The sequence below is a fragment of the Ostrea edulis genome, chromosome 8 (assembly GCF_947568905.1).
Source record: "Ostrea edulis chromosome 8, xbOstEdul1.1, whole genome shotgun sequence".
Classification (NCBI taxonomy): Eukaryota; Metazoa; Mollusca; class Bivalvia; order Ostreida; family Ostreidae; genus Ostrea; species Ostrea edulis.
Genome location: NC_079171.1, coordinates 4,342,544 through 4,355,792, shown reverse-complemented (window position 1 = coordinate 4,355,792; position 13,249 = coordinate 4,342,544). Strand labels below are relative to the sequence as shown.

Here is a 13,249-nt window from a genome sequence, read left to right as displayed (position 1 = left end):
CCCTTCCTACCCATCCCATTATGTTAATACAACTGAATCTGCACCATGTCAGGACACTTTCATGTAAATTTCTACTTTACTGGCCTACTGGTTCTTGAGAAGAAGATTTTAAAGACTTTTCCTAAATGCATGTATTTGCGTGTAAAACTCCAATCCTCTATTGTGGCCACACCCTTCCCCCGGGTATGATTTTTACAAACATGAATCTGCACAATGTCCGAATGCTATCAGGCAAATGTAAACGTCTTGGTCCAATGGTTCTTGTGAAAAAGTTTAAAGATTTTCTTCTATAGATTAGTATGCAAAATTGTGATCCCCTGTTGTGGTCCAATTCTACCCCAGGGGTCATGGTTTAAAACCTTGAATCTGCACTATGTCAGGAGGAAGATTTCATGTAAATTTCAGCTCCCTGGCCAAGTGGTTCTTGAGAAGATTTTTAAAGGACCCCACCCTATTTTGCATTTTTGGGATTATCTCCCCTTTGAAAGGGGCATGGCCCATCATTTGAACAAACTTGAAAGCCCTTTGGTTGAGATTGGCCCTCTTATTTAGGAGAACAATTTTGAAATTTGTATTTTCGCTATATTGCTATTTTTTCCTTAGTTCATTAAATTTTAATTCCTTTATGTTGAAATTGGCTGGTTTTGGAGAAAAAGATGAAAATATGAAAAGTTTACGCCGTCGCCAGACAACGGACAAATTTTGACCAGAAAAGCTCACTTGAACCTTCAGCTCAGGTAAGATAAAATACAAAATAAAGAGTTGGGCAAACACGTATCCCTGGATGTACCTCTGGGGTCAGGAGTCAATTATGCTTCACCTGTAGACTGGGAAACTAAATCATTATAACGACTATAGAATTTGCGAAATGCTGACTTTAAACGAGACTGTTTAAACCCTGCACCATCAACTTGTTTTGCAGTAGCCTGTCTCGATTTAAAAACTGATCGTACGCCGATCAAGTTCATGTGTATTGAATCAGTTAAGAGATATAAACACCATATGCTAGCGATGATGGGATATTTCTACAGAATTATCATATTAGTCTACAAAAAGATACAAGCGGTTCCGTCACTTTATATCCTAGAACTAGTGTGCTGTTTAAGTTTAAGTTTAAGTTTCTACAAGTTCTTTTCTAGATTAAGAGATGTACCTGCATTTGTTTTGCTGGGTTTGATAGTATGAGTTGCATGGGTCTTTCGATTTCTATAAATGGGTGTTTAGTTCCCTTTTCCTGAGTGTCAACAGGATATGAAACACGTAAAACGTTACATTTGAAACAGAAAACGTTTTTATAATCTCCAAATTCGTAATGGTTGACCTCCGGAAATTCCGCGCACTTAGATTGTAAATCGGGACTGTAATACGGACTCTCCGGAGTGCAGTTCGACTTCCGTGTGAGGGGCGGCTGTCTACACATATCACAGAACTCCACCCCACGTTTGAGAAACTTGAAGCCGGTATGCTCGCAAACTTCAACAATATTTTGGTCGTCGAAATATGTACATTGAGTAAATTCATTTGAACACCGGTAGGCCATTGACGTATCGAAATCTACTATACATCTTCGCTTCCTAGCTTCTTTGATTATATTTGGAATTATAGTCATGTGATATAACAGAGGTATTTCTGCTTGACATCGCAGTATAAAGCTCCAGGGTGTAGCTGCGGCGAAAGTATGCTCGTTACATAACAAGCAGAATATATTTCGATACGACACCTTATTAATCACAACTGGGAAATCTAGTTCAGTGTTACACAGGTGTTCCATAGCTGTGTATTTCATTGGATCTCGGGACTTCAGCTTTTCATCGCTACAACCGTTGATTACAAGGTAACTGTTTCCATCGTATGTCTGTAGGCAAGTGTATGGCGTCTTCACCATTGTCTCAAAACAGCATATTTCGCCTCTCCCAAAGATACATGATGGATCGCATGCACACATTCCATATACAGGTGATGCATCGTTTACTATGGAAATGTCACAGAAGTGAGCACCTAGCGAAGCGTAATAAACTCGTGCCAGGTGACTAATGTTCAGAGAACGTTCACCATACGGACGCAAGTCTCTTTCACTCAAATTGTTCAACTCAATATCTCTAACTACAGATTTAATATCGTCATATATCCAGGTAAGATTATCAATGTTTACTTCTGTAATGTAAACATTAAACGCATATCTTCCCACCCCATGTAAACTGTGTCGCACAGTGAGAGTGCCATCAGCATAATGTGCCACGTTTTCTTCAACCTTTTGTCGTGCTGAAAAGCGCACATTGCACATATAACAAAATACGTTTTTGTACGGGTAAGTGAGACTGGAAAGTTCGGAACTGTAACACAGAAACTTCAATGTCTGCCACTCTGAATCTGTCTGAGACGGGGACGGGCCATTGTAATGACAGGAGGAAATGAAGGCCGCTCTATCAAGATCTGAAAACGGGTTACACATGGCGCAAAAAATATTTCTAAAGCTTCTGTATTTCACATTATAGCTGGACATACATGCATTGGTGATGTCCCCGTCGCTTCCGTCTTTGCAGTGGTCTGATACGTCATCGTAAGGGGATAAAGAGGGAATCTGTCCCGGGGGATTGTAGCGCATCACACAACCTGACGATTCTGTATATGTTAGGATTTCTTCCCATGAGCTCAGATAAAACAATTGTTCGCTGCAGTCACGGCTCACGTACAAGCCCCAAAAGTCCAGTGTCTCCTCCCGTTCCTTATGACACAAAGCACAGTGCTTGTTCCAGTAGATTTTCTTACCTATGGATGACGTACACGGCGGTAAAAACAACCGCTCTAACTGAGTAAGGTCTTTCTCACATTCCTGTTGCTCTTTTGCGGGTGCGCCATCTGGACATTTATCGATAAAATTCATCTTTATATCGTCCTCTTCCTTCATTTTGTCCGACAAGTATACGGACCGGAGTTCATTTCTTGCATTGAAATACTTATCGGGACAGCAATTTCCATCGATGAAACATAGATCGTCACATCGACACGGCGGGCAGTTTGGGAACCTCGCTTTCACATGTTTGTAGTTTCTGTTCATTGTATAATCGCATAAATATCCAAACCCGCAGGCGTTGATGTAATGCGTAAGGAGATTCGTAATATTTATATTTACATGGATCATGGAGTACGAAAAATAATTTTTTGTGATAGGATGATGCAAAAATATAATGGACAGCGTAAACAACGCAAGAAATCTCATTTTATCATCAAAAGTCGCTATCACTCATATGTTCCGCTCACTTCTGGCCAATCTTTTTTCAGTGTGTAAACCTGCAAAGAGATGTAAAGTATTATACCTCCTATCTAATGATAACAATAGGCAATTAGGTAAAGAGTCTTCCATAGTGAAATACACTAGAATTTTGACGTAACATTGCACCTCAAATTCAATTGAATAAGACTGATCTACCACACATTTCCAATATGGTATTATCCCATGACGTCAGCTTATGATCACGTGAAAAGGTGAAGATGAACAATGACCAATCTCAGAACTCCTAGAAGGAAATCACGTGCAGAAATACCTGACTGTCCGTCTACAAATAACCGTTTGTTTATTAAAATAGAGGACTAAAAACACGTCACGTTTTCAATTTTTCTCTCTTGAAAATCCCTTATATCTCTTCACATAAACGTAAAACAAGCCACAGCCCATTTCCTTACTTACTATATATTGTTTGAACAATTGAGAGGACATATTCAACAAATTTATATTCTTTATATGAATTAAGATATATTTTATCACGGTCATTGCAAAGATCAAAGGAATACCGCGGTCATTATTCTGCGATATACGTTATCAGTGATTATGAGAAAATTGATACTCATCTTGCTTGCACTTCGTATTGTGCTAATGCAAAAATAAAGTCGATGAATGATAATTCAACTTATAGGAGTTATGAGGTTGGTCACTGTTCGTTGTCTTCACCTTTCATCCGTTAGCATCAAATTAAATGCTTTAAATATTTTTCTCAAACTAGCTTTAGAATACCCCTTACATCTCACATTTATCGTTAGCAAAAAATCTATGTAGGCCGTTTCGGAAACTGTCATAGCGTCAAAGTGACCTAATTCGTAGCTACATAGGAAAACAATCAACTGTATATATCTCAGCCGTAGTAGAATAGAAATAAAGTTATTGGTTTCATGTATGTTGTAGGACAAACTCCGAGGTCGAGAAATGGGTTGTTTTTTTTTAATTTTAAAGATCATTAGTTCTTAAATAGATCACTGTTTGCTATCTTAACATTTTTGATCTGATACGTGAAAAGTGAAGATAACGAACAGTGATCAATCTCATAACTCCTATAAACAATACAAATTAGAGGGTTGGGCAAACACGGACCTCTGGACATACAGGAGGTGGGATCATGTGCCTAGGAGAAGTATCCCCTGTCGACAGGTCACACCCGCCATAAGCCCTTAGCTTAATAATGGATACTCGATTTATTTTTAAGGGCAGTTGCAAGATATTTTTCCCGTTGGGACATGGCTTAAAATAGGTGTCCAGTACTTCGTGTTTACCGTAAGAGGCAATAAAATTGGACGGCCCTTCGGATGAAACCCCCAAACCTGAGGCCCCGTGCCACAGTAGGTGTAACACATTAAAGACCACTCTCTGCTCAAAGGCCGTAAACGCAGAGTATAGACCTAAAATTTGCAGCCTTTCATCGGCAATGGTGACATCTCCATATGAGTGAAAAATTCTCGAGAGGGACATGGAACAATATACAACCAAATGAGATAGTTTACACAATTCTAAAGAGTTTATTATAGATTAATCAATGTGGAGCAGCTGCCATAACCTAAGATCTCATCCTAACTCTAACCAACGTCTCCATATGAGTGAAAGATACTCGAGAGGGACGTTAAAAAATATACAATCAGTCAATTATTATCATTATAACCACATTTTCATACCATTCTCCATAACAAAAGTCAGGTATTGTGGGATCTAAGTTAAAACCGAAATCATGTCTCACATGATAAGTCTATTGTCATTTAATCTAAATAAAGTTGTCAAAAACAAACATTTTACTAACGATCAACATACTCACGTGTTATAGAGGATAGGAGAAGTTACAGATCTTCCACATGAATCTGAAACACACAGCTAATGTGCAATCTTTGATATCTGTTGTTCAATACATCCATAAATTACATGTATTATTGATTCATAAACTGGGCACTTGAAAGTGTCGCTGTTTAATTGAATGTATGATTAATTCATAAACTGGGCATTTGAAAGTATTGATATTCAATACGTTGAATTTACACCAATCCCTGAGGACAAACAAAAGTTTATGATCAATGTTAGGCCACTCAGATTAGTAATTCATATTCTGCTGCTATTCTGTCCTACCTGTCAGAACTGTATGTATATATTGCGTCGGCCGGTCTCTTGTATCCATCTGCTGTATTTTGTTTACGTGCGTTCTTAGTGACTACAAAACAGGCTTTGATGAAAAATAAAATATAACTCAGAAATTGAGGGGGAAATTTCCGGCAGTTGACAAATTCGCAGGGAATATCGACAGTTGACCAATTCACGGGGAATATCGACAGTAGACCAATTCGCGGGGAAGTTCAACAGTAGATCAATACTTGGGGAATTTCGACAGTAGACCATTTCGCGGGGAATTTCAACAGTAGACCAATTCGTGGGCGATTTCGACAGCAGACCAATTCGCGGGGAATTTCAACAGTAGACCAATTCGCGGGGAAGTTCAACATTAGACCTAATCGCTGGGAATTTCGACAGTAGACCAATTCGCGGGGGATTTCGACAGTAGTGTAAAGCTCAATATCGTAAACACCCGGTGTTTGTAGATGACGCTTTATTCAGTATGGTGATCATACAATATGTAGTGAAAAGCTGAATTAACATTGAACAAGTATTAACACTTTGAAATAATATTGAGCAAAAGGTATCAACACTTCAATAAAATACAATCGCACAAATCATGACAGGAGGTGTTTTCCATACTTACAAAATAAATCTTAATTTATGACCATAAATGTGATCAATAGTTTTTAATTGCGACCATAACTTCAAGATAATTCTTAAGTTCAAATTAGCAAGTTAAAGAAATGATTGGATATACATCAGACTAATTATAATTACGATGCATCATCAAATATGTAAAGATTGATACAGATATCAACATGTAAGTTTACGTGACCTGTCCAAGAATGAGTGACCTGGAGATGACGCGACCGGTTAACTTTAATCAATGCAGATATTGATCATGAAAATACGCTGTGCAATTAACCATGAATTGTTCATACATAAAGACATGCAAAATATTGATAAACTTACACTGTGGTAGGCAAAACAAACAACAGTCCGCATGATGTGAACATAAGCATGTGGTATCGACAACGGAAATTGTATGTAATAATTCGTACGATAGTCATTTCATGGTAGGTAACACGACAAGTAGACCAATTAGCGGGGAATTTCAACAGTAGACCAATTCGCGGGGGATTTCGACAGTAGACCAATCCCCGGGGAAGTTCAACAGTAGACCAATTTGCGGGGGATTTCGACAGTAGACCAATCCCCGGGGAAGTTCAACAGTAGACCAATTCGCGGGGAATTTTAACGGTAGACCAATACGCGGGGGATTTCAACAGTAGACCAATTCGCGGGGAATTTTAACGGTAGACCAATACGCGGGGGATTTCGACAGTAGACAAATCCGCGGGGGATTTCGACAGTAGACCAATTCGCGGGGAATTTTAACGGCAGACCAATACGCGGAATTGATGAAGATCAACACCACTGTCCGATTACCAGTCACAGTTGGTGGTGAGCCCATCAAAGAAGTTGAGTCTTTCATCTACCTGGGGAGTGTGATGGACAGACAGGGTGGCACAGACCGCGACATCAAGTCAAGAATCGGCAAGGCACGAGCAGCGTTTACCATGCTAAAGAACATATGGGCCTCAAAGAACATACGCATTACTACCAAACTGCGGATCCTCAACTCCAATGTTAAGTCCGTCTTGCTGTATGGAGCAGAGACATGGAGAATGACCAAAACAACCCTGCAGAAGATCCAGACATTTTACAACACCTGCCTCAGGCGCATCTTCAACATCCGATGGCCTGAAAAGATCACAAATGAAGAACTATGGAAGAGAGCAGGGCAGGAACCCATAGATATACAAATCAGACGTAGGAAGTGGGGCTGGATTGGACACACCCTAAGGAAGCCACCTTCCAGCACCACACGCCAGGCCCTGACCTGGAACCCACAGGGTAAGAGAAAGAGGGGACGTCCAAGAAACACCTGGAGGCGTGACTCAGAAGTAGAACTAAAAGCGCAGGACATGACCTGGCATGACGCCACAAAAGCAGCCCAGAATCGTGTTCGTTGGAGGACTGTCGTAGATGGCCTATGTTCCTCACGGAACGACAGGCCTAAGTAAGTAAGTAAGTAATACGCGGGGGATTTCGACAGTAGACAAATCCGCGGGGGATTTCGACAGTAGACCAATTCGCGGGGGATTTTAACAGTAGACCCATTCGCGGGGGATTTCGACAGTAGACCCATTTGCGGGGGATTTCGACAGTAGACCCATTCGCGGGGAATTTCAACAGTAGACCCATTCGCGGGGGATTTCGACAGTAGACCCATTTGCGGGGGATTTCGACAGTAGACCCATTTGCGGGGGATTTTAACAGTAGACCCATTCGCGGGGAATTTCAACAGTAGACCCATTCGCGGGGAATTTCAACAGTAGACGAATTCGCGGGGGATTTCAACAGTAGACCAATTCGCGGGAAATTTCAACGGTAGACCAATTCGCGGGGTTTTCGACAGTAGACAAATTCGCGGGGGATTTCGACAGTAGACCCATTTGCGGGGGATTTCAACAGTAGACCAATTCGCGGGGAATTTCAACGGTAGACTAATTCGCGGGGGATTTCGACAGTAGACCAATTCGCGGGAAATTTCAACGGTAGACCAATTCGCGGGGTTTTCGACAGTAGACCAATTCGTAGGGAAGTTCAACAGTAGACCAAATCGCGGGGAATATAAAGAGCGTTACCGATATCTCGTCGTTTAGTTGTCTTATGTTTTCTCACATCATTCCCATCATATCCCGGTGTTGGTATCACAAGACCCGAGGTTTTACTTCCATTGACGGTCTTCAGTCTTGTAGATCTTCATTATCGCATCGTCGAAATTGGCTTTTGTCATGTTTCTATTAATGCTACACACTTCAGATAAGTATCCTAGGCTAAATTATTAAATTTCAATTTGTTCACTGATATTAAGATGTTCTAAACTTATATCAAAACTACCTTGTTACCACGAAATGATTTGGGTTGACATTTCTTTCAATTATTTTCGTTTTTAAAAGCATAAGTTTAGAAAACCGCTTCCATATGTTTTCATTCATTGCAAAGAATATAGTGTATATTCCTTCGAACTCACAAGGTTTTGACAAAATCTGAGCAAACTTGTATATATAGTGAGGGGGTTACTCAATGTACATGCATCTTTATTTGCATATGAAAACAAACAATAATAATCATTGCTAAATCCATCCACCCCGGATTTTAAACGTAGCATGAAACCACAGGGCAATTTTAAATCTCAATTCAAAACAAACTTTAAAATATTATTTTTAACCCCCCTACCAAATGTGTACGAACTATTTTGATACATGTAATTAGGAATTTTCACATCTGAATTAATATAAATTAGAGATATATTTTCCTCTGAAATTTTAGTGTATTATAAATTTCTGAAAGATTTTAAATCTAAAAGTATATATATATATATATATAAAGCACTAAATAATCACAACTAGGTACTGAAAATTTTCGCCCCAGCCCGGGGTCGAACCAGCGACGTACGGCACCCACCGCCTAGCAAGATTGTCAAACCCGTGCGTAAGTCCACTCGGCCACAACGACTTCCCTAATATATATATATATATATTCTAAAATTCTAACGGAAAAAATTATTTAGAAATATTGCAGTCAAAATACAAAATTACAATAAATGTTCACTGATGATATTTTGTGTCAGAAGCCCTATGTATTATAAGTTTAGACGTTTCCATATGAATAAAAGATTGACAGGGACGTTAATCACGCTTTAATTAATCAATGAATTATAAGTTTAATGATTGTTTTGGCCTACAAATTGTATATCTTTAGAAATTGAAGTTTATTCCACAATTACAGCTGTGTGGAGTCCAAAGTCCCCCCACCCCTCCTCCACTACCACCACAGTTTATATCGACTTCCATTTCTCACGAATTCCTGGTCATACCTTACATTTTCGAGATATTACGCAAAATATGTTCAACTCTGTACGTTATAGCTGAAGTTTACTCCTTCTGACACGAACTAGTCCACTCTGATTGTGTTGTAAACGATTTATTTATGAAGTACGTTCTCACATGTGGCTGAGGATAGATATTACGAATCTCCCACGTGAATCTGAATCACTCAATTAACATCGAATCTATGATGTCTATAGTTCATTACTTTCATCAATTGCATGTATGATTAATTCATAAACTGGACACTTGATATTGGAGCTATTCAATTGCATGTATGATTAATTCATAAACTGGACACTTGATATTGGAGCTATTCAATACGTTGCATTTACACCAATCCCTGAGGACAAACAAAATCTTATTATCAATGTTAGGGCACTCTGATTAGTAAGTCATATTCCGCTGCGGTGCTCTTTTTTTTTTCAGAATTTTATGTATCTCAACAATTTTTCAGTTATCTCGTGGCGCCCAGTTTTTTTTATTGGTGGAAGAGAGAACCCAGATACAATGTACCTGGGAAGAGATCACCGACCTTCCAAAAGTAAACTGGGAAACTTTCTCACTTACCGGCGCGGGCGGGATTCGAACCCACGCCGACAGAGGTGAGAGGCCGTGTGATTTTGAGCTCGATGCTCTAACCACTCGGCCACGGAGGTCCCTACTTACACTAAATGTACAATACTTACACTAGATGTACAATACTTACACTAGGTGTACAATACTTACACTAGGTGTACAATACTTACACTAGGTGTACAATACTTACACTAGGTGTACAATACTTACACTAGGTGTACAATACTTACACTAGATGTACAATACTTACACTAGATGTACAATACTTACACTAGATGTACAATACTTACACTAGGTGTACAATACTTACACTAGGTGTACAATACTTACACTAGGTGTACAATACTTACACTAGATGTACAATACTTACACTAGATGTACAATACTTACACTAGATGTACAATACTTACACTAGATGTACAATACTTACACTAGGTGTATTTGTCAGACCTTGGTATAATACTTACACTAGATGTATTTGTCAGATCTTGGTATAATACTTACACTAGATGTATTTGTCAGATCTTGGTATAATACTTACACTAGATGTATTTGTCATTCCTTGGTATAATACTTACACTAGATGTATTCGTCAGATCTTGGTATAATACTTACACTAGATGTATTTGTCAGATCTTGGTATAATACTTACACTAGATGTATTTGTCAGATCTTGGTATAATACTTACACTAGATGTATTTGTCAGATTTTTGTATAATATTTACACTAGGTGTATTTGTCAGACATTGGTATAATACTTACACTAGATGTATTTGTCAGATCTTGGTATAATACTTACACTAGATGTATTTGTCAGATCTTGGTATAATACTTACACTAGATGTATTTGTCAGATGTTGGTATAATACTTACACTAGGTATATTTGTCAAATGTTGGTATAATACTTACACTTGATGTATTTGTCAGATCTTGGTATAATATTTACACTAGGTGTATTTGTCAAATGTTGGTATAATACTTACACTAGGTGTATTTGTCAGATCTTGGTATAATACTTACACTAGATGTATTTACCAGACCTTGGTATAATATTTACACTAGGTGTATTTGTCAGACATTGGTATAATACTTACACTAGGTATATTTGTCAAATGTTGGTATAATACTTACACTTGATGTATTTGTCAGATCTTGGAATAATACTTACACTAGATGTATTTGTCATTCCTTGGTATAATACTGACACTAGGTGTATTTGTCAGACCTTGGTATAATACTTACACTAGATGTATTTGTCAGACTTTGATATAATACTTACACTAGATGTATTTGTCAGAGCTTGGTATAATACTTACACTAGATGTATTTGTCAGACCTTGGTATAATACTTACACTAGATGTATTTGTCATTCCTTGGTATAATACTTACACTAGATGTATTTGTCATTCCTTGGTATAATACTTACACTAGATGTATTTGTCATTCCTTGGTATAATACTTACACTAGATGTATTTGTCAGACCTTGGTATAATACTTACACTAGATGTATTTGTCAGACCTTGGTATAATACGTACACTAGGTGTATTTGTCATACGTTGGTATAATACTTACACTAGATGTAATTGTTAGACTTATTAGGTTCTAAGATCTTGAATATAAAAAGCACATTTTTTAATATATGATATACAAAAAAATAGTTGTGTCTTAAAATTTTTCTTTATTGACTTTCACCGTCATAGTATTGTCAAAAAAAAACAACCCCAGACCAAACACATAATAGATAGTTCTCACTTATACAAATGATTGAAAGTTGATATTCGATATATTTATGTTAAAGTTTCCTGTTTTTATCGACGACAGGAAAATGGGTTTGAGATAAGAGGTTGAAAGGAAGAATGTTGTTTTAAGAGATGTAAGATACAGGAAGAAAGACATTTAGTGATTACAAGTACGTACTTGAACATTTGTATACATTGTATTTAGAGAGGGAAAACGGGAAGGACTTTTTGATAACATTTGCTATAATGTTGTTGCTTAGCAACCAAATATATTTGAATGCAAAATAATTTAGATTAACATTAAAGGTCTTTGTTTTGATGTTGCAATATTTATTCTATTTATCATATTTAGTGGAACGTATTTGCAGAACATCAACTCTCTATTTTGTATTCCGTGTAGGAGTTATGAGTTGATCCTAAATCGTCATTTTGATTATAAAACATTATTAAGTTTTCAGTCTTTTAAGTGTAATAAACACAGTATTATAATTGTTGAGAACAGAGGTAAATGTCATTTGATGAAAGGTGAAGAAAACGAACAGTTATTAGTCTCGTAACTACTATATGCAATACAAAATAGAGAGCTGGACAAATACGGACCCCTGGATATACCAGAGGTGGGCGCAGGTGTCTAGGAGGAGTAAGCATCCCCTGTCACACCCGTCAGATGTTGAGGAAGTGTACAGGAAGGATATAGAGAAAAAAGGGATATTTGTATCACTTGTAAAGTTATATAAAACACGATATTAATTCAATGCGTCATGTTTAACGTCTCTCTCTAAATTTTTGCACTCATATAGAGAGGTCACCAAGAACGGTGAAGGGCTTTTAATTTAGGTTTATGCTCGGCGCTTACGGCCATTGAGAAGTGATGGTTCTTTAGCGTGTCACACCTACTGTGACACAAGACATCCGTTTTTAATGTCATCTTCGATGACCCGTGACATTCACACTTGATGCCGAGCGTTTGGGGATGGAACTGTCACTACCAGTTTTAACAACTTAAGTCTGTCGCGGTCGGGATTCGAAGCCCAACCTTCCACTTGCGGGTCGAACGCTCTACCCCTAGACCACCGCGGCGGTTGAAAATACAATGTTCTTCATTACGCTCTCAATATTTAGGTACTGCTGTTGAGTTACATAATGGCAGTACATATTTATATGAACTTGCACAAAAAAAAATCGCGCAGTTAAGTTGAACTGAAATTAAGCTTCAATAATCAATATCATTTTGTGGTATAGATTATAATATGAATAACGCAAAGTGTAATAATCAAGTTGAATTATTGACAGAAAATGTAAATCGTGAAAAACAGCGTATTTCTACACCTATCGAATATATACGTACCCTGGAAAACCCCCTTAGTGAATTATATGGTATTGTGAGAAATGTGACTGGAAAGACGCAAATCGCAAAAAACGCTATTATGATAGAAATGTGCGAGGGGTAAATTACAATATCGGAAAAATAAACGAAAAATTCTCAAGGGAACAAGTTAGCACAAGATAATTTTGATGCAAAGCATCAAATCGGCAGCCAATTTTTTAAGCATTTTTAATTATTTGGATTTGAGTAAAAGAAGAACACATGACTTTCTGCAG

At 37.9% G+C, this 13,249-nt stretch overlaps 1 protein-coding gene across 1 annotated transcript; it reads right to left on the bottom strand.

Moving 5' to 3' along the window:
* Nucleotides 1-1,135: 1,135 nt before the first annotated feature.
* On the bottom strand, nt 1,136-3,058 carry LOC130049373 (uncharacterized). The gene has a single exon (XM_056146828.1). It carries the CDS (start codon nt 3,056-3,058, stop codon nt 1,136-1,138), a length of 1,923 nt encoding a protein of 640 aa, XP_056002803.1.
* Nucleotides 3,059-13,249: the final 10,191 nt, after the last annotated feature.

Bases quoted from the DNA above. Each gene is read 5' to 3' on its own strand.
- LOC130049373 (XM_056146828.1), bottom strand. From the start codon at position 3,058: ATGAACAGAAACTACAAACATGTGAAAGCGAGGTTCCCAAACTGCCCG.